At 41.6% G+C, this 22,352-nt stretch overlaps 1 protein-coding gene across 1 annotated transcript in view; it reads left to right on the top strand.

Annotated features, from left to right (window-relative positions):
* LOC124606235 (acetylcholinesterase-like) overlaps window positions 1-22,352 on the top strand; it is a 102,007-nt gene that overhangs the window by 17,979 nt on the left and 61,676 nt on the right. The window contains exons 3-5 of the mRNA XM_047138210.1: window positions 10,141-10,417; window positions 16,826-17,011; window positions 22,152-22,351. Coding sequence (XP_046994166.1) covers window positions 10,141-10,417; window positions 16,826-17,011; window positions 22,152-22,351 — 663 coding nt within the window. The remainder of the gene's footprint in view (window positions 1-10,140; window positions 10,418-16,825; window positions 17,012-22,151; window position 22,352) is intronic.

The following is a 22,352-nucleotide window of genomic DNA, read 5'->3' as shown; positions in this document are numbered from 1 at the left end:
TATTCATACAAGTGGTTCTCTTCTCTCCAAAGGTCTCTTTAATTTTCCTGTAGGCAGTATCTATCTTACCCCTAGTGAGACAATCCTCTACATCCTTACATTTGTCCTCTAGCCATCCCTGCTTAGCCATTTTGCACTTTCTGTCGATCTCATTTTTGAGACGTTTGTATTCCCTTTTGCCTGCTTCATTTACTGCATTTTTATATTTTCTCCTTTCATCAATTAAATTCAATATTTCTTCTGTTACCCAAGGATTTCTATTAGCCCTCGTCTTTTTACCTACTTGATCCTCTGCTGCCTTCACTACTTCATCCCTCAGAGCTACCCATTCTTCTTCTACTGTATTTCTTTCCCCCATTGCTGTCAATTGTTCCCTTATGCTCTCCCTGAAACTCTCTACAACCTCTGGTTCTTTCAGTTTATCCAGGTCCCATCTCCTTAAATTCCCACCTTTTTGCAGTTTCTTCAGTTTCAATCTGCAGTTCATAACCAATAGATTGTGGTCAGAATCCACATCTGCCCCTGGAAATGTCTTACAATTTAAAACCTGGTTCCTAAATCTCTGTCTTACCATTATATAATCTATCTGATACCTATTAGTATCTCCAGGATTCTTCCAGGTATACAACCTTCTTTTATGATTCTTGAACCAAGTGTTAGCTATGATTAAGTTATGCTCTGTGCAAAATTCTAACAGACGGCTTCCTCTTTCATTTCTTAGCCCCAATCCATATTCACCTACTATGTTTCCTTCTCTCCCTTTTCCTACTGACGAATTCCAGTCACCCATGACTATTAAATTTTCGTCTCCCTTCACTACCTGAATAATTTCTTTTATCTCGTCATACATTTCATCAATTTCTTCATCATCTGCAGAGCTAGTTGGCATATAAACTTGTACTACTGTAGTAGGCATGGGCTTTGTGTCTATCTTGGCCATAATAATGCGTTCACTATGCTGTTTGTAGTAGCTAACCCGCACTCCTATTTTTTTATTCATTATTAAACCTACTCCTGCATTACCCCTATTTGATTTTGTACTTATAACCCTGTAATTACCTGACCAAAAGTCTTGTTCCTCCTGCCACCGAACTTCACTAATTCCCACTATATCTAACTTTAACCTATCCATTTCCCTTTTTAAATTTTCTAACCTACCTGCCCGATTAAGGGATCTGACATTCCACGCTCCGATCCGTAGAATGCCAGTTTTCTTTCTCCTGATAACGACGTCCTCTTGAGTAGTCCCCGCCCGGAGATCCGAATGGGGGACTATTTTACCTCCGGAATATTTTACCCAAGAGGACGCCATCATCATTTAATCATACAGTAAAGCTGCATGTCCTCGGGAAAAATTACGGCTGTAGTTTCCCCTTGCTTTCAGCCGTTCGCAGTACCAGCACAGCAAGGCCGTTTTGGTTAATGTTACAAGGCCAGATCAGTCAATCATCCAGACTGTTGCCCCTGCAACTACTGAAAAGGCTGCTGCCCCTCTTCAGGAACCACATGTTTGTCTGGCCTCTCAACAGATACCCCTCCGTTGTGGTTGCACCTACAGTACGGCCATCTGTATCGCTGAGGCACGCAAGCCTCCCCACCAACGGCAAGGTCCATGGTTCATGGGGGAAGTAACATAGTGTATTACATATGTACAAAAAACACATCAGTATATTCTCATGCCAAATTTATGCTTTTAAGACTATTATTGTACCGACAACACTAAATTTTGCGTTGAAAGTTGTGAGTATAGTACTAAAAATCCAAGAAATTAGCACCCACAATTAAGGACAACATGCTATTTGCTAGAAACTCTCCAATTCAATCACAAATCCGACATGATGTTCCAATTTTTCTCATGTGGTTATGTCTCGGACTGTACTTAACTCGGATCAAAAGTCACGAAAACAAATTTTATGTACCATCACATACCTGGCAACATAATCGAAGAGTAGTTTAGGATTTGTTCCCTGTACTCTGACTCTCTCTGAAGCGATCGATACTGCAGAATAGAAGCCACGCAGTTTCACGAGTACTTCAATGCCTTTCAGATACTTGACACAGACCACTTAATGTACAGATCCAAATAGTCATTTCTCATTGATCCAATTGTGGGTTGAATAGGAGAGCGAACGACCAGCAGTGACAATAGCTATTCTCCACAATGCGTTGTATGAATGGTGGTCCAATGGACGAATTGTACGACTCTCCCGTTCATAGGGGTATTAAGAGTAAGACTGAGAACATAGCATAGCATTACATAGTTTCTAAGCAGTGGGATCTTAATAACCATGAAATGGGTTTAGACAAACACAGCTGTAATACAGGAGACCGAAATTTTGTACTCACTTTGTTCTTTATGGACGTAAATAGTGGCACTTTCTCATAGGAACCCATTCCTGGACTCCGAGAATAGGAACTCAAAATTAGATGTATTGCTGGCAGGTCGGGTTGGGTTCAAATGGTTCAAATAGCTCTGAGCACTATGGGACTCAACTTCTGAGGTCATCAGTCCCCTAGAACTTAGAACTACTTAAACCTAACTAAGCTAGGGACACCACACACATCCATGCCCGAGGCAGAATTCGAGCCTGCGACTGCAGCGGTCTCGCGGTTCCAGACTGTAGCGCCTAGAACCGCTCGGCCACTCAGGCCGGCGTCGGTTTGGGAACTGAACCATCCTATAGATATTTCTTTCATTCTTCTTAGAAAAACTCCATTGCTTTGGTACAACATTTTATTCGTTTTATTCTTTGAATCACTTCATATTCATTTAATTTCATTACGTGGCGCCATTTATAACACATCTGCACCTTGACTTTTGGCTACATTATGAGAATACATTTGCTGCCCTCATGACGCACGCTGTGTCAAGCGTACTCTTTGTTTTCTCGTTCAACGAACTTGAGCGCGCAACCCAACAAAATTCTAATATTGCTATGGGATGTATGGAGATTTGTATCTGCAGATAGGAATTAGAATTTCCGATAGACTCAGAGATGGTGAATGAATGATCTACGCCAGAGCGTGAGAACTTGAATATTTGGATTCTCATCAGAAGTAATTAGTTTTCAAGACAGTGATTAAGGTTGAGTAGTGAAACGTATTTTTACAACTGATGCTAAAGCAATGACAACGAATAAGACTGCAGTGATAAGCCTTCCTTTGACCGACATTGCTGAGAAGCGAATCTGCATTTTGTAGATGGTTGCCACATATAGAGGAGGAAAATTTCCCGACACCAAAAAAGATATTCAGTTTATTTGGTCGCTTGTTACGAGTTGTTTATGGCGTTTATAGTGGCAGAGGAAGTTGATTGTTTAAATAAAGAATGATCAGTACCTCATAAACAATTATGTGTTGTAAGCAGATTGTAAAATATTTGTATGTATGTGAAAAAACCGGATGCAGTATATTGATTTTGAAAACTTTCTCCTCATATAAGATGTTCTTTAGACAATATATTCAGTTGTGGAGCAGAACAGACTGATGGTTGACCCTGTGTTGCGCATGTAAACAATGTCATGAAATAAAACTTTAAACTCCATGCAATGCAAAATTTGAAATAAAGAAAATGAATATAATTAATGCCAGAAAACTAACTGAGTGTTCAGTGAAAACTACGTAACTAAATCTTAGTACCGAAGCACATTATGAACGATGCGTGATATGAAAAAGAATGTTAGAGTAATAATATCCACAAAAATAAATCACTGATCTACTCGAATGAAAGTAACTGAAATTACCAACATTGAAAATTAATGTATTTGCTAGTACGACACCTGATAATCATGACTACACACTGTTTGCACAATAATGCTAGGCGAGATTCGCACTTTCATAAAATCTGTTGCTTTCTGTGGCGTAAGGTGCAATGCACGCATGATTAAAATTCAAAAGTTTGCTATGAATCGTTGAAGTGGGTTTTACTTTAAAGAAAACTGTTTTTGAGAAATCAAACTCTGATTATTGAGAAAATTATCTCACTACAAACATACCTTTAAAATTCCTCCAAACTATTCTCCATCAATATAAAGAACAAGAAAGTATTATACATCAGTTCTCATCTCCATACTAGAATATCCTAGATAGCTTCTCCCAGATCCATCGGAAACATATCTCACTCTTCGAAAAACACTGCACGCTACTACGCACCAAGTAAGAATGCCCTGGAGCTGCACAAGTGGCTGACTGACGGTCAACCACAGATAAAACTAAACACAGAGTCAAGGATCTTATTCGCTACTGATGCTGTGCGCTCATTCATCATTGTCCCATTACAGAAGAGGTGAATTATTTACGAATAGCAGAAAACGTATGAGAACCATTCAATGTAATTAACAGAAAGATAGAAGTGTAGTATCTTGGTTTATGATTGAGTCACTGAATAAAAGACAGTTACAGCGTTCGAGGAGAAGTGTGGAAAGAGAGAGGTCATGCATGACACGGGAAATTTACAATTTGAGCCACACAATTTTGGTGTAATGAATAGAAAGTGAACTGAGGTCTAAGTGACGAGTGTACTGTTACAAGTTTCGCGAAATTTTATGTCATGAACATCCAAAAATTTCCAGAATGAAATTTTCACTCTGCAGCGGAGTGTGCGCTGATATGAAACTTCTTGGCAGATTGGAACTGTGTGCCGGACCGAGACTTGAACTAGGGATCTTTGCCTTTCGCGGGCAAGTGCTCTACCTACTATTTCTCTTTTTTCTGCATTTTGTTCGTTACTGTTCTTTGTATTTGGTCGTAGCGGATGTCACATGACATCCATTGAAGTTGTTGACCCTTTCATTCAGTTTTTTGTTACAGAGACCAGCCACCTCTGTGACTGAACACGCTGAGCTACTGTGCCAGCAGACCATCTGAGCTACCCAAGCACGAACTCAGAACCCTTCCTCACAGCTTTAATTCCGCCACTACCTCGACCTCTACCTTTCAAATTCCACAGCAGCTCTCGTGTAGACGTAGCACAACTAGCCTTGGTGGCGTTTCCCGAATGAAATTTTCACTCTGGAAACATCTCCCAGGCTGTGGCTAAGCCATATCTCCGCAGTATCCTTTCTTCCAAGAGTGCTAGTCCTTCAAGGTCTGCAGGAGAACTTCTGCGAATTTTGGAAGGCAGGAGACGAGGTATTGGTGGAATTAAAGCTGTGAGTAGAGATCGCGAGTCGTGCTTGGGTAGCTCAGATTGAATAGCACTTGCCGGTGCTTAAGGCAAAGGTCCCGAATTCGAGTCTCCGTCCAGCCCACAGTTTTAATCTGTCAGGAAGTTTCAAAATTCAAAAGAATATGTAGTAACCGGAAAGATAGAACAGGGGGAGTTGTTTGCAGGGACAAGAATGTTCAAATGTGTGTGAATTCCTAAGGGACCAAACTGCTGAGGTCATCGGTCCCTAGACTTACACACTACTTAAACTAACTTATGCTAAGAACGACACACATACCCATACCTTAGGGAGGACTAGAAACTCCGGCAGGAGGGGCCGCGTAATCCATGCCATGGCGTGGCCACGCGGCGCAGGGACAAGACAAATATTTCATTAAGGAAGTGCTTTTCTTTCCTCTGTACAATCTAGACCGATATCGCTGCTGTATCCAGGTGACTGCAACTGAGAAATGTTTCGAAAACATTGAAGTGGTCGTTCCCGTTTCAGATACAGATAAATGTATTTATACTGTGAAAGCTAGACGCTACGCCGTCAGTTAACATAACGGTTTCGGATAAATGAGAATTATAAATCGACTGTTGCACTTCATTACGAGTGATTCTACGACAAAATGGCATTACGAGACGTGTTTGTTTTCGTGATACTTTGGAGTAAATTAATAGTATTATCTGAAGGAACGAGACAGTAATGGAAATATTTATTATTTTTGTGAAATATATTAAATTTTCACTCACTATTTTATGTTTAATTTTTGGTAAGTCTATGGTCGCATAACCATGTCCTAATGATAATTTTAACCTTGGTCCCGTAATACAACTGGTCGAGATGATTACAGGATTACTGAAGTGTGGGATGGAGAGCAGCTCAGTCGTGTTACCTGAGGATAAAACGAACATCGTAAAAGACTGAACTGGACATTGAAATCTACCGTAGTGGGTTCCATTCATGCTCACTGCGAAGTATTTAGTGGCTCTCCACCACGATGCTAGCAGAGATACCTCTTGAAACCACTTAAAGAAACTGTACTCGCAGGTCACGAGGAGCAAGACACTGTTACACGTTTTGTTAGTAAACAGAAGAATAGGCCTGGGTGTGACAAGATCGGACTGGTATCAGTGTTCAACAGGATAGAAATTCAGCGCTGAAAGATAAATTAGGCGATAAGACCGATAAAACTATTCAAAGCATTCATAAAGTGTGTTCTCAAATCTTTAATCTGAGAAAATAAAGGAGGACTACGAGCTAACGGTAGATTTTTGAAAGATCTTAGTTTGTTTGAGGAGGCTGTACTGTTTGCCCTTAGTGTAAATTAAGTTCAGTTGTGAAGAGAAGCTAACAAAGCTATTCTCAAGGCAGGCTTCTAAATCACCATAAAACGCAAATATTGTATAAAAGGCGTTCAAAAAGTTTCCGTCTGAGGGTTTTGATGCTGAATTTATACGGGTACAGAAGCACAGACATGTAAGCAAGTGATTAATGTGGTTTCGTATCTTTCGGACGTGCGTGCGGTAGATGCGGAAATGTGAACTATGGCGAAGTGATTACCAAACGTGTCCAAAAAGAAGCAACGTTCTGTTATCCGTTTCTTGGCTGGCGAAGGTAAAACACCGCCAGACATCCATCGGAGAATGAATAATGTACATTTGGCAGACTGTCTGTCGAAAATTGTCGTCCAAGAAGTGGAAGAACCAGCTACCTGCTCGAAAGATAACGCTTGCTCTGTTCTTTGATTATCGGGGTCCATTGTTTACTAATTTCAAGGAGGAATCTGGTGTCTCCGTCGCTGGGAAATGGTACTGAACTACTCCGGAGAAAGTAAGGTGTGAAATTAAGAGGAGTTTTAGTATCTTTTGGTTCAAAAAATCGATTTTTTTAAATTGCATTTTTGAATCCATAAAAGTGTTTAGAATCCACCCCTGAAACGGTTTTTACGAATAGGGAACGGAATGTTTTTTATTCGTGGTTAAACAAAAAAATGCACCTACCTGAAATATACCTTTTTCACAAACCAGTTTTTTTTTGGGAATTTCGACTTTATTATTCTGTGTGCTTGCCCATGACTAAAAGTGAAAAGTGATCAAGGGGCTTACGACGTACTACGGCTTGGCAATCCGACGGCATTCCAGTTCGGTGGAACAGATGAAGAAGGCAATTTGGGCAACGTATTTCCACAAGTGTTCGACGGATGACCACCCACAACACCAAAATTGTCCGGCTCGGGAAACAAGTTGGTGCAAGTGGCGCATTGCAGAGGCTGCCAGCCATCTGGACGAATATCAACACGACCAACCGCACTCCAAAGAAGTTCAAAAAGTGATTCATCCGATCTACGAGGTCCTATAGGAGGACGAGTTATTGCACCGGTGCTTGGGAAGAAACACACAAAATTCAAATGAAAGTTTGAACGCGTGAGTTTGGAAGTTCGCCCCCAAGTATTTGCATTCTGGTGCAAAGACTGTGGAGATTGCGATTTTCCTGGCAGTAAGCAGGTACAACGAAGGGTATTCAGCAATTCTCAAGACCATGACAACGATGGACGTCGCCCTGAGGACTCCATTCGACGCAGTTCACCAAGCATTCTGACGACCATCAGATTCAAGCGGCCGAAAACCGCTTGCCACTGGCCGTACGAGCGGCTCTGAAGCGGCGCAGGATGGCCCAGATCGAGCAGAACGCCCTCTACGAGGAAGAGGAAGGGCTAGTTTATGGACCCGGAATAGCAGACTGAAAGTAAGTTGCATAATATTGCATTTACATGTAGCCAAAAGTTCAAACGCTTTTTTCTCGAAATGAATTTTTTTTTATCGATTGGTATGGTAGCTTCAAATCTACTGAACCGATTGGCATGATTATTTGTTTCCGACAAAGCCAACTAAATTGTCTAGGAGTTGTACCACTTTTATTCCGATCCATCAACTATAAATATTTTTACTTTGCCGACGAAGTCGAAAAATCGATGAAAAAAAAACATTTTTTCAAATGGCCTCCATTTTGTTTCCTATGGTCCAAATAACTTAGGCGAGGTACAACTAAAGAATATTATATGCTTAGCTAAAGTCAACTCAGTTTTGATTTCAGACAAGCCGGCTGACCTGTGACATACCGCGCGTAGAGGTCTACATCGAAATTTAGTTTCGTTCCGGCGGCACTTCCGCCTTTGCTCTTCGACATTTCCAGTTGAAAAAATTCCAGTTTGTAGAGAAAATATCAATAAACATTTTGACCAAATTTGACATTGATATCTATAACAAATCCCGAGAAAAAAATTCTCAAAGAACATGCTTTTTTCGGGCCAAAGATAATAAACCTCCCCTTAAGGAGGATCGTCCGGGATAACGCACGCCATCATACTGCAAATGTCGTAATGCAGAAGTTACCCGATCTCAAGTGGAGGAAACTCGAGCATCCGCCCTACAGTCCTGATCTCTGCCCACGGGGCCATTACTCCTCAAAGGCCTAGAAAGGTCAACGATTCCTTCGGTCGAGGATGTGCAGCAGCCAATTACGAACTTCTTCACGTAGCAGGATACGGTGTTTTACCAAACGGGTATCTTCAATCTGTTGCGTCGGTGGGATGACTGCCTCAGTGCTCAGGGAGATTTTGCCTGATTGGCATACCGATTCTGGACCGCGTGGGCTTCGAATGGGAGCTTTTAGATCGCCCCTTACATAAGCAACATATCGAAATGCAGGTAATACAAGTTACCAACAAAATCATAGAATTAGAGGATGAAATTATATTTACGCCAGTTGAAAACAGATATTGTACGGACAGGAATAGAAATAAGAAAAGTCTAACTTTTCTGCAGTGCTTAGTGCTTTTAGTAAACTACGTTGGTGAAATACGAACTTCAAAAACGGAGATGAAGGAACGCTTGTAATCAGTGTCGTTACAAGTTTTAAGTTACGCAAGTAAGACATAAAACGTTAATGTTAAAACCAGTGGAGTGTTGAATAGCATGGCAGGGATTACTAGGTGAGGAAATAAATGGGCAGGGGGAAAAAAAAGGTTCAAATGGCTCTGAGCACTATGCGACTTAACTTCTGAGGTCATCAGTCGCCTAGAACTTAGAACTAATTAAACCTAACTAGCCTAAGGACATCACACACATCCATGCCCGAGGCAGGATTCGAACCTGCGACCGTAGCGGTTGCTCGGCTCCAGACTGTAGCGCCTAGAACCGCACGGCCACTCCGGCCGGCAGCCAGGGAACAGATTAGAGTGGGAAACGTAGATACGTTGTAATGAAAACGAAATGGAAATGAGAAATTTAAAGAGAACAATGGATGCTAACTGGAACAGGGAAAGTCTTCGCTGGTTTCCAAGAGATAGGAAAGAATAAGACGACAACCTAATGTAAAATTTAGTTGCGTTCATACGTGCTTCATTGTATGCTGGGACAATATGCGATACGTACGTTAAAAACGTTAACAATCCTGTCAGCTATAATTCTATTTCCGACAGTCGGAGATGAAATTAAGCTGATGATGTTCTTGACATTTTTAACCTAATATAAAATGGGTGGACGATGTTGGGAAACATGGAGGAGCGACATGGGTAAATACCTTAAAGACAGTAATTCATGACGAAGTCTATAGAGGTTCCTTTTATAGAATTGGTGATGCGAAGAAGCTGATGATGATATTACATTGGGTATTTCATAACTTCCCTAAAAAACCTTTGTGAGCGAGAGGTCATGCGAACATGTTCTTCTCAGTCCATCATTTAAGACCTACAGATGTTATATGGCTGATATTGATGAAGACGACGAATCATAATAATTAGTCGTTGTCTCTGTCCGCATCATTGTCCAAAATATCAACAAAAGTATATAAATATCTGTAAAAATAGCAGTAATAACAATAAAAAACACTCCAGTGCTACGCGCAAGTAGCCGCTATAAACAGTGTCAGTTTAGTAGTCTTCGACATTTTTCTAGTGATTTTGTAACCAGAAATTTGTTTCCGGCAGGCGCCACGACCATTAACTGGCTGGGAGGGCGTGTTCAACGCCACAGAATACGGAAGCGACTGCGTGCAAGAGGACGGCACCGGCTCTGAGGACTGCCTCTACCTGAACGTGTACGTGCCCGGTGTTCCGGAGGAGGGCGCAGCGCTGCCCGTTATGTTCTGGGTGCACGGCGGGGGCTTCTCACGCGGCAGCGGCGCTGGCCTAAAGTTCGGGCCTGATTTTCTCGTCTCATATGGAGTCATACTGGTCACTGTCAACTACCGATTGGGTGCGCTCGGTAAGTACGTGTAACAAAAGTAAACATGAGAAATACCTGTACGAATAAAGGAACTAGCAAAATATGATGTGTGGAACACTGCAGCAAGCGAGGATCTGAAAGTGGTAAAGTATCAGACCACGTGAACACAACAAGCCGTCCAGAAAAGACTTATTTTTTATCCATGCTTTTGACTGGAGGTCTTGGAGACCACGGCTGTTCACTATTGTAAGAAAATGAAACGCCTACAGCCGTCCTTATGATCTTATTTGTTGAGTAGTTACCAGCTGCGGCACTTCAATCCTCCATCTTCAGGCCGTAGTTGATGCTGAAGGGGTTAATCACGATCCATATATACAATGCGTCAGTGGCCAACATAACTGGTTTACGCAGACTATGTGTAACTGTGGTGTCAGCCCTCCAACCATCAACTGCAGTTGATTGTTGGAATGTTGACGCCACAGTTACAGATAGTCTTCGTAAACCAGTTACGTTGGCCGTGAACTGCAGTTGATGGTTGGAGGGCTGACACCATAGTTACAGATAGTCTGTGTAAACCAGTTATGTTGGCTGTGAACTGCACTTGATGGTTGGAGTGCTGATGCCATTGTTACAGATAGTCTTCGTAAACCCGCTTTGTTGGCCACTGATACCTTGTTTGTTTGATGTTCGGTTTGTGGGGCACTCAACTACTCAGTTATCAGCGCCCATGCAAATTCCCAATCTCTACACAGACCAATCTCGCCACTTTCACGAATTGTCATGAAATGATGAGGACAACACACCCAGTCCCCGGGCAGAGAAAATCCCCAACCCGACACGGAATGGAACCCGGGACGCTACGATCCAGAGGCAGCAATGCTAGCCACTAGACCACGAGCTGCGAATACTGATGCAGTGTATATATGGATCGTGATTACCCCTTCAGCATCAACTACGGGCTGAAGATGGTGCACTGAAGCGCCGAAACTGGTTGCTACATAATAAATAAGATCATAAGGACGGCTGTAGGCGTTTCATTTTCTTACAAAAGAAAAGACTTTATTTAGCAAAAAAATAATTCCTTTTTTCCTTTTGAGGACATATAGTTTAACAACTGCAATTAAAAGCAGGTAAAAAGTAAAAAAAAAATGGTAAGTGAAAACTGAGAAACTTTCAGTTTAGTTTTGAAAGCATTTTAACAGTATAATTAAATGTTAGTAAACAAGGAAGTGAAATTTAATGACTGAAAATTGAAAAACTTTGAATTGGTGTTTGGAAGCCCACATAGTATGGACCACGCTATGAAATCCAGGCCTTACTGCACACCAAGAGTATTTCAGTTAAGACCTGTTCTATGGAAAAAAATCATCAGTAGTTAAAAAGTCGATTGAGACCTGCAAGCCAAGTAAATGACAGGAAGAGATGGGAAATTGTAAAACATAAGTTTCTCTAAATGATGTGTACCGCATTCGAAGCCCCACAAATTGTCCGCCATGCAACCAAAATATTGGCTGCTAATGACAACAGAGGATGGGACTGGAGGTATCCAATGGCGAGCGCAGCGTGAAACTATAAAGCGTAATTGATCTGCTTGGTCCACGTGTTTAACTCTCAACAGTACTACTGTGCTAATGGCGTTGATTCAGAACAGAGCAATGGCAACGATAAACAAAGTAAACATCGCATTATGTCTACAACACTATCCGAATTTGACATTTGGTCAAAAAGGAGCGTAAGGAATTTCGCACAGCGAGAAAGAAGTGGCAGATGAAATATTAGCCTTTCTGCAAGATGCATCAGTGGAATGTGTGGTGTAGGATACGCTCGACATTGCAGACACCGTACATGAGGAGTAAATGATGACAATACGCGCTTAACAACTGAAAGTGGTGTTGAGACGGATACAGAGTGAGGTCGGTCATCATCCTTATCGGACAGGGAGACACAAATCCCGTCTCCAGTGCAACGTAGTAAACGACAATCATTGTCCAAGGAGCGGGTACTGAACACATTTACGTACATGGAAGATCATCCGCAGCATAGAAAAAAAACGGATATTCAAGGGAGGAAAAAGCACACTTGTTACAAAAACTAGTGTTTGCGTGTTTCAAGGACGCTCGATACAATTTACAGGATGAGCGCGATAGTGACCTGCTGCGTTATTCACATAAAATTGCGAGGGACATAGGTTACAGTGATTTCCAGGGAAGCAGTGGATGGTTGCGTAACTCAAAACATTGTTACAGTACTGGAAGACGTAAGGTAACGAAATTTCATAGATGAGATAAACAAACTTATGCTATCGTTCAGTAACGAGTTTGTTTTCAATTTTGACCAACCGAGATTTGGAGAGGAAATTAGAGATACCGAGAGAGATGAATCAAGATCAACTAAACCGATACCTTAACGTATTCGTATTCAATTATTTCGACTGTTAAACTGGGTAGTAAATTTATCTGGAAAGTTATTTGTTGTGCTGCAAGGAATTGGAGGTGCTCTGCCCCCTACGACTGTTTCTCGTGTGCGTGATGGTGGAAGATCAGTGGGAAATATTTATGTCAGAGCAAGCAAGTGTGGAAGAATGGGCGTAAGAGAACTATAGGTGTGGATTGAGCACTGCTTTTGGTCAACAGCTGGCCAAAGTAGCACGATTTGGCTTGATTCCTGGTCACTGTATAAAAATCATACTTCTTTAGAGCAAACTAACCCTCCTGAAAAGTGTGCGACATTACTGTTCGTATCGCCTGGAACAAGTGGGCAAATTCAGGCTCTGGATGTTCGTTTTTTTCCGTGCCTATAAAACATATTAGCGCAGCGTCTGCAGATACACCGTAAAGGATCGCCAGTTTCAGGATAGATTCCATGACAGGTTGTTTCGAGTTCGACTGCATTCCATCACATTCCACAAGTTACACCAATCTGATTCATTAAGCATTCTTTAAGAGAACGTCCTGCACGGTTTGTAACACCCAAGGAGTTCGATCTTGATGGTGCGAATCTTTGTGATCACCAAGACGCGCCATTTTTCATTCTGTGCTCATGGTGAAAATTAGTGGTTTGTTTTGAACATTTCTTGAACACCGACGATGTCCACTTTGTGAAGTGTATTATATACATCCCATAGAAGGCTGATCTCTGCACCTATTGGACACACATTTTCTGTCGCTCTCCTGATGCACATGGAGAGTCATTTGCAACTAATTTTTTTCCTGCCATAATTGTTAACACAGCCTTTCAAAGGAGCCTTATTCAAAGTTGAACCAGTGAAGGGGTCTCTTGTGAGAGCGAGCTAGTGGAGGCCGTCCTTAAGTTGTTAGCACGGCAGTGTGCATGAATGTCCCCTGCCGAGTTGCGAAGCAGGCCGTCGGGCAGCTAAACACAATGAGGTTATATGTTGCTTTCGATTACACATCGCAATAATATTGATTTAAAAAAAAAAAAAAGAAAAAAACACTGCGACTATCGATATATTTTCAAAGGTTTTTTTCCGTGAAACAAAGAGAAGGGGAGAGATACCAGGCTCTGTAATGTTTTTTTTACTTGTGTGTTGTAACAGTTAAATCACTGTAAACAGCAGATTCTGAGTCTAGTTACTTAACCGTACACATTAGACTGCGTACCGAAAACTAATGCTTCCGAGTTTTTCATGTGAAAGGTTTTAAAGCTTTTTAAATAAAACAAACGTTGTTCATATTCTGTATCTCCATTCTTCGTGTCTGCTTATTTATTTCCGAACATAACATCCTGCGGACGAACGCATCTCTCCCAGCGAAAGAACAGTTTATTGATACTATCACTGTAAAATGTTTGACCTTATTGACGGAGCTGCAGCCTCAGCTCTGCTTGCACCGGGGATCTATGAAGGATAATCGATGACAATTGCAGACAGTTCCTGTGTCTCTGTATCTCCTCCATGTCCGAACAACGTCGCTTTGGTTCACTTCGCCGGAAGAAGTGGCCGTGCGGTTAAAGGCGCTGCAGTCTGGAACCGCAAGACCGCTACGGTCACAGGTTCGAATCCTGCCTCGGGCATGGATGTTTGTGATGACCTTAGGTTAGTTAGGTTTAACTAGTTCTAAGTTCTAGGGGACTAATGACCTCAGCACTTGAGTCCCATAGTGCTCAGAGCCATTTGAACCATTTGGTTCACTTCGAGACGCCTGGACACGTCCCCTTTTGGGAGGCCTTCCTGGCACAAAGTTACAATGTGGACGCGATCGAACCGTTATACTGACCTTCTAGGCATGGTTGAACTACATGTACCTCCTTCCTGATGGAATGACTAGAACTGATCGGCTGTCGGGCCCCCTCTGTCTGACAAGTGCTGCTCATGCATGGTTGTTTACATCTTTGAGAGAGTTGAGTGACATTTCTGAATAGTCAAAAGGACTGTGTCTGTGATACAATATCCACAGTCAACGTCTATCTTCAGGGGTTCTGTGATGTGTGTATATCTCCGTATTTGAATGCGCATGCCTATACCAGTTTATTTGGCGCTTCAGTGTATAGCTCATTATGCTGCGATTTTTACTCGAAATTAGCATTACTTTTACGATAACACAGAATATGATACATATCAATATCGGGAAAGGAGAAAAAATATGTGCCTTTGCATTAAGAGAATGAAACACACATTTCAACTTTACCGTATAGAAATTACTCACAACTTGGGTTATGAGGCACAGTATAAAAGCAAAGGCCTTTTGGTCATATTTAAATTTGTCTGCTCAGATCAAACATAAACGGGTGCCGCGCAGTCGGTTAATTTTTCTTACGAACGGGCATAAATCATTCTTCGGATTCAGAAGTTGACTCACTGTGGATTAAAGAAAACATCGCTTCGAAATCAGTTGCTCCCTCCAGTTACAACGTTGGGTGCCGTTATTTTGAATTTTGGTGCCCTGAAGGATCTACTGCAACTCAACTTTATAGAGAATTGTGCCTAGTTTGAAGGCCTACATTAACGAATGAAGGATGATTAGACTATTGTATGGGGACTTACTAACTGGATGTATAAATGTGCATGCTGGGGTGCGAGGTCGCTGATCCATTATACAGGCTTATAAAATTGTGATTTCGGTTCATTCACGGAACGTGGCTTAGCAATTACGGCTGACGTGTACTGTGGAATTCTTACCGAACTGAGTAGTGCCATCCAAATTCACCTGTACGGGAAAGAGGTCATGGAGAGTACGGAACTCAAAGAAAGATACCGTAACCTGCACCACGAGTCAGAAAGGGTACGAATCAGCATGTCCAATTAGGACATTTTGAATCACCCGCCCTATTTTCCTGGCTTTGTAGCAAGCAATAATGGCATTTTTGCTATTTGAAACAACGTATTGATGGACATCAGTTTGAGAATGACGAGGTACTGAAGAGTCCACTTGTCAACTGCTTCGAATCCGAGGCGAAAACTTTCTGCGTAGAGAATTTGACGAAACTTTTGCAACGTACGTAGAAGCGAGCGGCTATTACGCTGAAAAGTGGAGGGATTACGTTTGTGGGAAACTAAACAGGTTAAAAATGCATTTCCTAACGAAAATATTTTTGATGACCGAAGGACCCTTATTCCTTGCATTAAAAACCTTGAAGGTAATTCCTGACTTAAGGCCCGTGAACATATAAAATAGGAGTATGTAAACATCATGGTTATGAAGCCACACTCATCTCAAAACCCATGGAGAATAATGCGTTATTAGCAACTTCCAATAAAGACGACAAAACGGATAAGCAAATTTGGTGACGATGTATATGAAATGTAGTACAATTAGAGGTAAACTTTTCAATACGTCTAAATGTTACCAGTACGAACGTAGAAGGAAACGGTATTTTGCCTGAGGATAAAACAGAGAATTAAATTCAGTTTATAATCTCATAAATGGAACTACAACAATTCCGTTTTATTTCCCATATAACTGAATGGGAAATAATCAACAATTGAATCCGACACTGTCATAATTAAGCAGGTAAATCTTCCGACAAAGACGTTTATTGTTGGACACTATTATGACATTGATTAAACGACATTTTCAGATGCAAGTGTACAATAGGTATAAAAATGAGGAGTCAAATAAATGAGAGAAATGTGTCCATTTTATTTAAGCATTTTGGAAAATCCAAATGGAATAAATGAAAACATCACTACCAAGCCAGATTATGTAGATACAGACTTAGTACCTAGAAGAATGAAGCTACTAGTTTTCTAACAGAACTAGATGTTTCATTTCACTTTCTGATGCCCAGAAACCTTATCACAGATGAATGCAAGTCAAAACTTACAATGTGAGTTTCAAACCGCTAAAAGCTTTTAGTGGAAAGAAATTCTTATGTAGTTAACTAAGGAAGGACGTGTTGAAACACTGTACTGGAATGTTAAGAGATTGATATTGTACTGCGTGCAAGATAATGTAATTGAATTACAGTTCGTTTCCAATCCGACTGCAGGCTTCCTGAGTACAGGTGACCAGGTTGTTCCTGGCAACGCTGGCCTCAAGGACCAGCAGCTGGGGCTCACGTGGGTGCAGAGGAACATCGCCAGCTTCGGCGGGGATCCACAGCTGGTGACTCTCTTCGGTCAGAGCGCTGGAGGGGTTTCTGTTTCACTGCATCTCATGTCACCTGGATCTGCAGGTTAGTAATTACTTCCAGAGATCAGTTCAAGCAGCTGATAGCAAAAATTTACACAGAGGACGATCAAATGAAAGTGGAGAGATGGGAAAAAGGAAATAAACTGTTTATTATTTCAACGGCAATCGGCATAACTGTTAACAGATTTAGCCCACTGTGAATGTTCATGGTTGCATCTATGATGAATCTTAGTCCTATCGGATCTTTTGCTCAATTACGGAAAGCTGCAGCACAATCTAATTTTTTTCAAAATTTGAACACATTATCATTTGTAAATTACGTAATCCATGCATGGGAACATTTACTGTTTTTCGAGTTGTCTGGCACAGATTTTCTGTCAATGTAATACTCCGTTTATATATCGATATATTCTCAAACTTAGTTGGCAAATAATTAACAGTAAATACTCTAAAACAGATCTATATTAATTTCAACTATTTTTACCATTCAGTTTTAAAGGCAGATATATGTTTCTATCTACATTTTTATTTTGCTTTCAATAAGTAATCGATATAGCAACATCACAGGAAGTTTCTAATTTTTACATCTGTAAATTTAGTAACTACTGTTATTAAAAATCTTCACACAAATACATACACTCCTGGAAATGGAAAAAAGAACACATTGACACCGGTGTGTCAGACCCACCATATTTGCTCCGGACACTGCGAGAGGGCTGTACAAGCAATGATCACACGCACGGCACAGCGGACACACCAGGAACCGCGGTGTTGGCCGTCGAATGGCGCTAGCTGCGCAGCATTTGTGCACCGCCGCCGTCAGTGTCAGCCAGTTTGCCGTGGCATACGGAGCTCCATCGCAGTCTTTAACACTGGTAGCATGCCGCTACAGCGTGGACGTGAACCGTATGTGCAGTTGACGGACTTTGAGCGAGGGCGTATAGTGGGCATGCGGGAGGCCGGGTGGACGTACCGCCGAATTGCTCAACACGTGGGGCGTGAGGTCTCCACAGTACATCGATGTTGTCGCCAGTGGTCGGCGGAAGGTGCACGTGGCCGTCGACCTGGGACCGGACCGCAGCGACGCACGGATGCACGCCAAGACCGTAGGATCCTACGCAGTGCCGTAGGGGACCGCACCGCCACTTCCCAGCAAATTAGGGACACTGTTGCTCCTGGGGTATCGGCGAGGACCATTCGCAACCGTCTCCATGAAGCTGGGCTACGGTCCCGCACACCGTTAGGCCGTCTTCCGCTCACGCCCCAACATCGTGCAGCCCGCCTCCAGTGGGGTCGCAACAGGCGTGAATGGAGGGACGAATGGAGACGTGTCGTCTTCAGCGATGAGAGTCGCTTCTGCCTTGGTGCCAATGATGGTCGTATGCGTGTTTGGCGCCGTGCAGGTGAGCGCCACAATCAGGACTGCATACGACCGAGGCACACAGGGCCAACACCCGGCATCATGGTGTGGGGAGCGATCTCCTACACTGGCCGTACACCACTGGTGATCGTCGAGGGGACACTGAATAGTGCACGGTACATCCAAACCGTCATCGAACCCATCGTTCTACCATTCCTAGACCGGCAAGGGAACTTGCTGTTCCAACAGGACAATGCACGTCCGCATGTATCCCGTGCCACCCAACGTGCTCTAGAAGGTGTAAGTCAACTACCCTGGCCAGCAAGATCTCCGGATCTGTCCCCCATTGAGCATGTTTGGGACTGGATGAAGCGTCGTCTCACGCGGTCTGCACGTCCAGCACGAACGCTGGTCCAACTGAGGCGCCAGGTGGAAATGGCATGGCAAGCCGTTCCACAGGACTACATCCAGCATCTCTACGATCGTCTCCATGGGAGAATAGCAGCCTGCATTGCTGCGAAAGGTGGATATACACTGTACTAGTGCCGACATTGTGCATGCTCTGTTGCCTGTGTCTATGTGCCTGTGGTTCTGTCAGTGTGATCATGTGATGTATCTGACCCCAGGAACGTGTCAATAAAGTTTCCCCTTCCTGGGACAATGAATTCACGGTGTTCTTTTTTCCATTTCCAGGAGTGTATTTTCGTAGAATGTTATATAAACTAAATCTTATAATCTAAAAAGAAGAAGTAATCTTGCTATTGTTTTGACTTACGGTATGTTCTGGAAGGAAGTACTAGTCCTATGTTACCATCGTTTGGCACCAATTTAGTCAGTGGAGTTCACTGTTCCATCTGGTTAACCCTTATTTAGACGCCTACAGCATGTTTTTAACTTGACTTAACATCTAGGAAGAAGCTCTCTGGAAATGTGTAATGTCTTTTTTTGGAGTGTGTGAAAGCCAGCTTTTACTAATATGGAAGCACAAATAAACGACGATTTTAATGGGAACTCTATTGGCTCAATGCCATGTCATTTAACTACCGGAACGCCGCACAGAATATTTCAGTACATCACCTCACTGCTAGACACGGTAGTCATCTGAAAGGTAAGTTAACTTTGTTGATACGTGTGTTTGATGCATTCTCTCTTGGACTTACAAATACATTGCTGTACAACTACTTTTATTTTCAACCACACAGAAAACACAATCTTCGACACACTTATCACAAAGAAATGATACAAAATTGTTTTTCAGATACTGATAAGATTATATATGCTTCATCCAACCACCTGAAAAATCAGCAATTAGCAGCCCTACGATACATGTTACATAGATTAAATAAGATCCCATTCAGTAAAGAGAACTATGAAAAAACGTTACAAGCAATACAACTCATAGTCAGAAACATTGGTTCCAACGCCCATTTAGTACAAATACTTAACCAAAAATCACAAGCATAACTAAAGAAGAATGAAAACAAGCAGAGAACACAAACACCAATGAACAGCACTGACACTACAGCACACACAGAAACACAACACAATAGCACACATGACATGAATAAAAGAACAAAATGGTACAGATCAACATACAAACACAAATCAACATACACAATACCAATTTATTAAAGAAGTAGGGATCACACATTGCTTACGGAACAAGAATCACACTCTATTCACATTTACAAACAACGGACAAATCAGATAAATACCAAGGAGTAGGTGTACCAGTCAGAAAGACAAGAATGTAAGTATGTATGTGGATGACAGGCAGGCATTTCAAAACTGGGTATAAAGAACATATAAGAAGCTGGAAGTATGAAAGTAGCCATTCTACCTTTGCCGAATACCTGATAAAATATGGGCATGAACCATCCAACATGGATAAAGACCTGAAAATCGTTATAGTGAACAATCATAACAAAAAACTCATGCTATTAACTTTCATGTACAGAGAGATGTAGCAATGAAAAAGAAGGTAATTAATTACCAAATTAATATAAGCAATAACTTCCTGACCATCACTTCCAATAACAAACAGGAATCTGAAACATAACCAGAGTAAATAATTAATGACTCTTCCTCTTTCCCCCTTTTTTCTCGTTCTCTCTCTGTCTATTGCTCTCTATCCCACTCTATCCATCCTCTCTATCTCTATCTCTCTGTCTCTCACACATACACACACAAAAGAGATTAAAAATATAAAATTATAAAAAAAACGCAAACAAAAGACGAAAGATAAACGCACGGCGACTGTTGGCAACACTATACTTTGTAAATACACACATGTTAATCACAAAATGAAAATGCGAGTGGTGTGTCATAATAAACGAAGCTGAATAAACCTAGGAAATTGGCCAGTTGGAGAATGGGGCCGAATGAACAGATTTCCAGGACCACACATGAGGACTAACAACACTGGAAGTCATAAGTAATACCAATGAATAAATTAATATCACGAAATTTGGGTACAAAACTTGTTTCTAATCTGAAATATAAGATAAAATCCCGACAGAATGTAACATAGTAACATATTGCAACTATTGCATAATATATTTATTATACATATAAAAAACATATGTTACAGGCTACTGAAGATGCTTCATAGATAAAAGTAGCGAAGCTGGTATGACAAAAAACAACTTGCCTTTCATTTAGCTGCAAGAATGGAACGTAGCTCCATGAAGATTGTAGATTATTTCCCTCACATTTCCATTGTTTATTTACCTCTACATATCTCTTCAAACTCTCTGTTTCTCCATTCGACAGGTACGTGGGAATCATTTCTGTATGTCGAGTACCTCGTCTCTGTATGTTTGCTGTTTAGTTCAGAAGAAGTTTTCGTGAGAGCATTTTCTGCAGTACCATGCTCACATTACATCTACATCTACAGTTACATCCCGCAAACAAATAACTTTAATGTCTAAAAATTGAAAACGCTGAATTTTTAATTAAATCTTTGGTATAGAAACGTATGAAAGCTGTTCCTTTTTGAACAGACAGTCAGAGGTTCTATAAATTTTGAACAATTCCCATTTACTTTCATGCTAATAAGTTCTGTTACTCCATTATTTTGCCAATGCAAAAAGTAGCTCTCACCCTTATTTTCATGTTTAGGAACAAACAGACGAATGTTTTAGTTTCAAGCGTGAAATATAAATAATTAGCTTCCACTTAAAGAGACGTTAAAGCAGATTTTAAATGCTATAGCAACTGCATTAGATATAACTTTATTTTGCCTATATAAGTGAATTATGAGTTTTCCGAGCGGAATACCCAAGTCTTGAAATGCCATTTGTCTGCAAGAACTTTGAAAGAATTTGTGGACAGCTACAGTGTATATGCACTTTAATTTCAGCCTTTGCGATTTTATTTCTGTGCGACCTGCACTAGTACACGTGAGAAGGGCAAAGCGTGGACGTACTGATGATAGAACGTAAAAACACAAAGGTTTCATTGCTGCTACATAATCAGACCTGAAACATGCCATGGGTTAAAATTAATCTCTTCAGTTCTCTTGGTTCGCTTTCGAGGACAACCCTATAAAAAACTTCGAGAAGTTTTTCAGGCATATTGAGATGCGTTGCGACGCTAGCAGTCGCAGCAGGAGACCATACGACATTATTAGTCCCATTGGGAATGGTTCGCTTGCAAGAAATGGTGTAAGGAAAACTATTTGATTCTTGAACGAGTGCGTAAATACGAGTGTAGACATTGAGAAACTAGTTTAGTAACGTAATTTACATACCAGAATGATTGCTGGTTGCACACTTTTTTATCTGTGTTCAGTGTATGTTGTTGAAGCCTGTTCCTGCTGCAGGTCTGTTCTCGCGGCTGGTGGACCAGAGTGGCACCTTCATAGCCGGCATGTCCGTGGTACGGGATCCCCGATACCACGCCTTCAGACTGGGCTCCGTTCTCGGCTACGAAGCTGAAAACGCACAGCAGCTGGTGCAGTTCTTACGCTCTGTTAACGCCACTGACCTGCTGGTGGAGGAGTCGCTCTTAATGACAGATGAGG

The sequence above is a fragment of the Schistocerca americana genome, chromosome 3, assembly GCF_021461395.2.
Source record: "Schistocerca americana isolate TAMUIC-IGC-003095 chromosome 3, iqSchAmer2.1, whole genome shotgun sequence".
NCBI lineage: Eukaryota > Metazoa > Arthropoda > Insecta > Orthoptera > Acrididae > Schistocerca > Schistocerca americana.
Note: the sequence above shows the minus strand (reverse complement) of the source record. Positions and strands in the feature narration are given on the sequence as shown.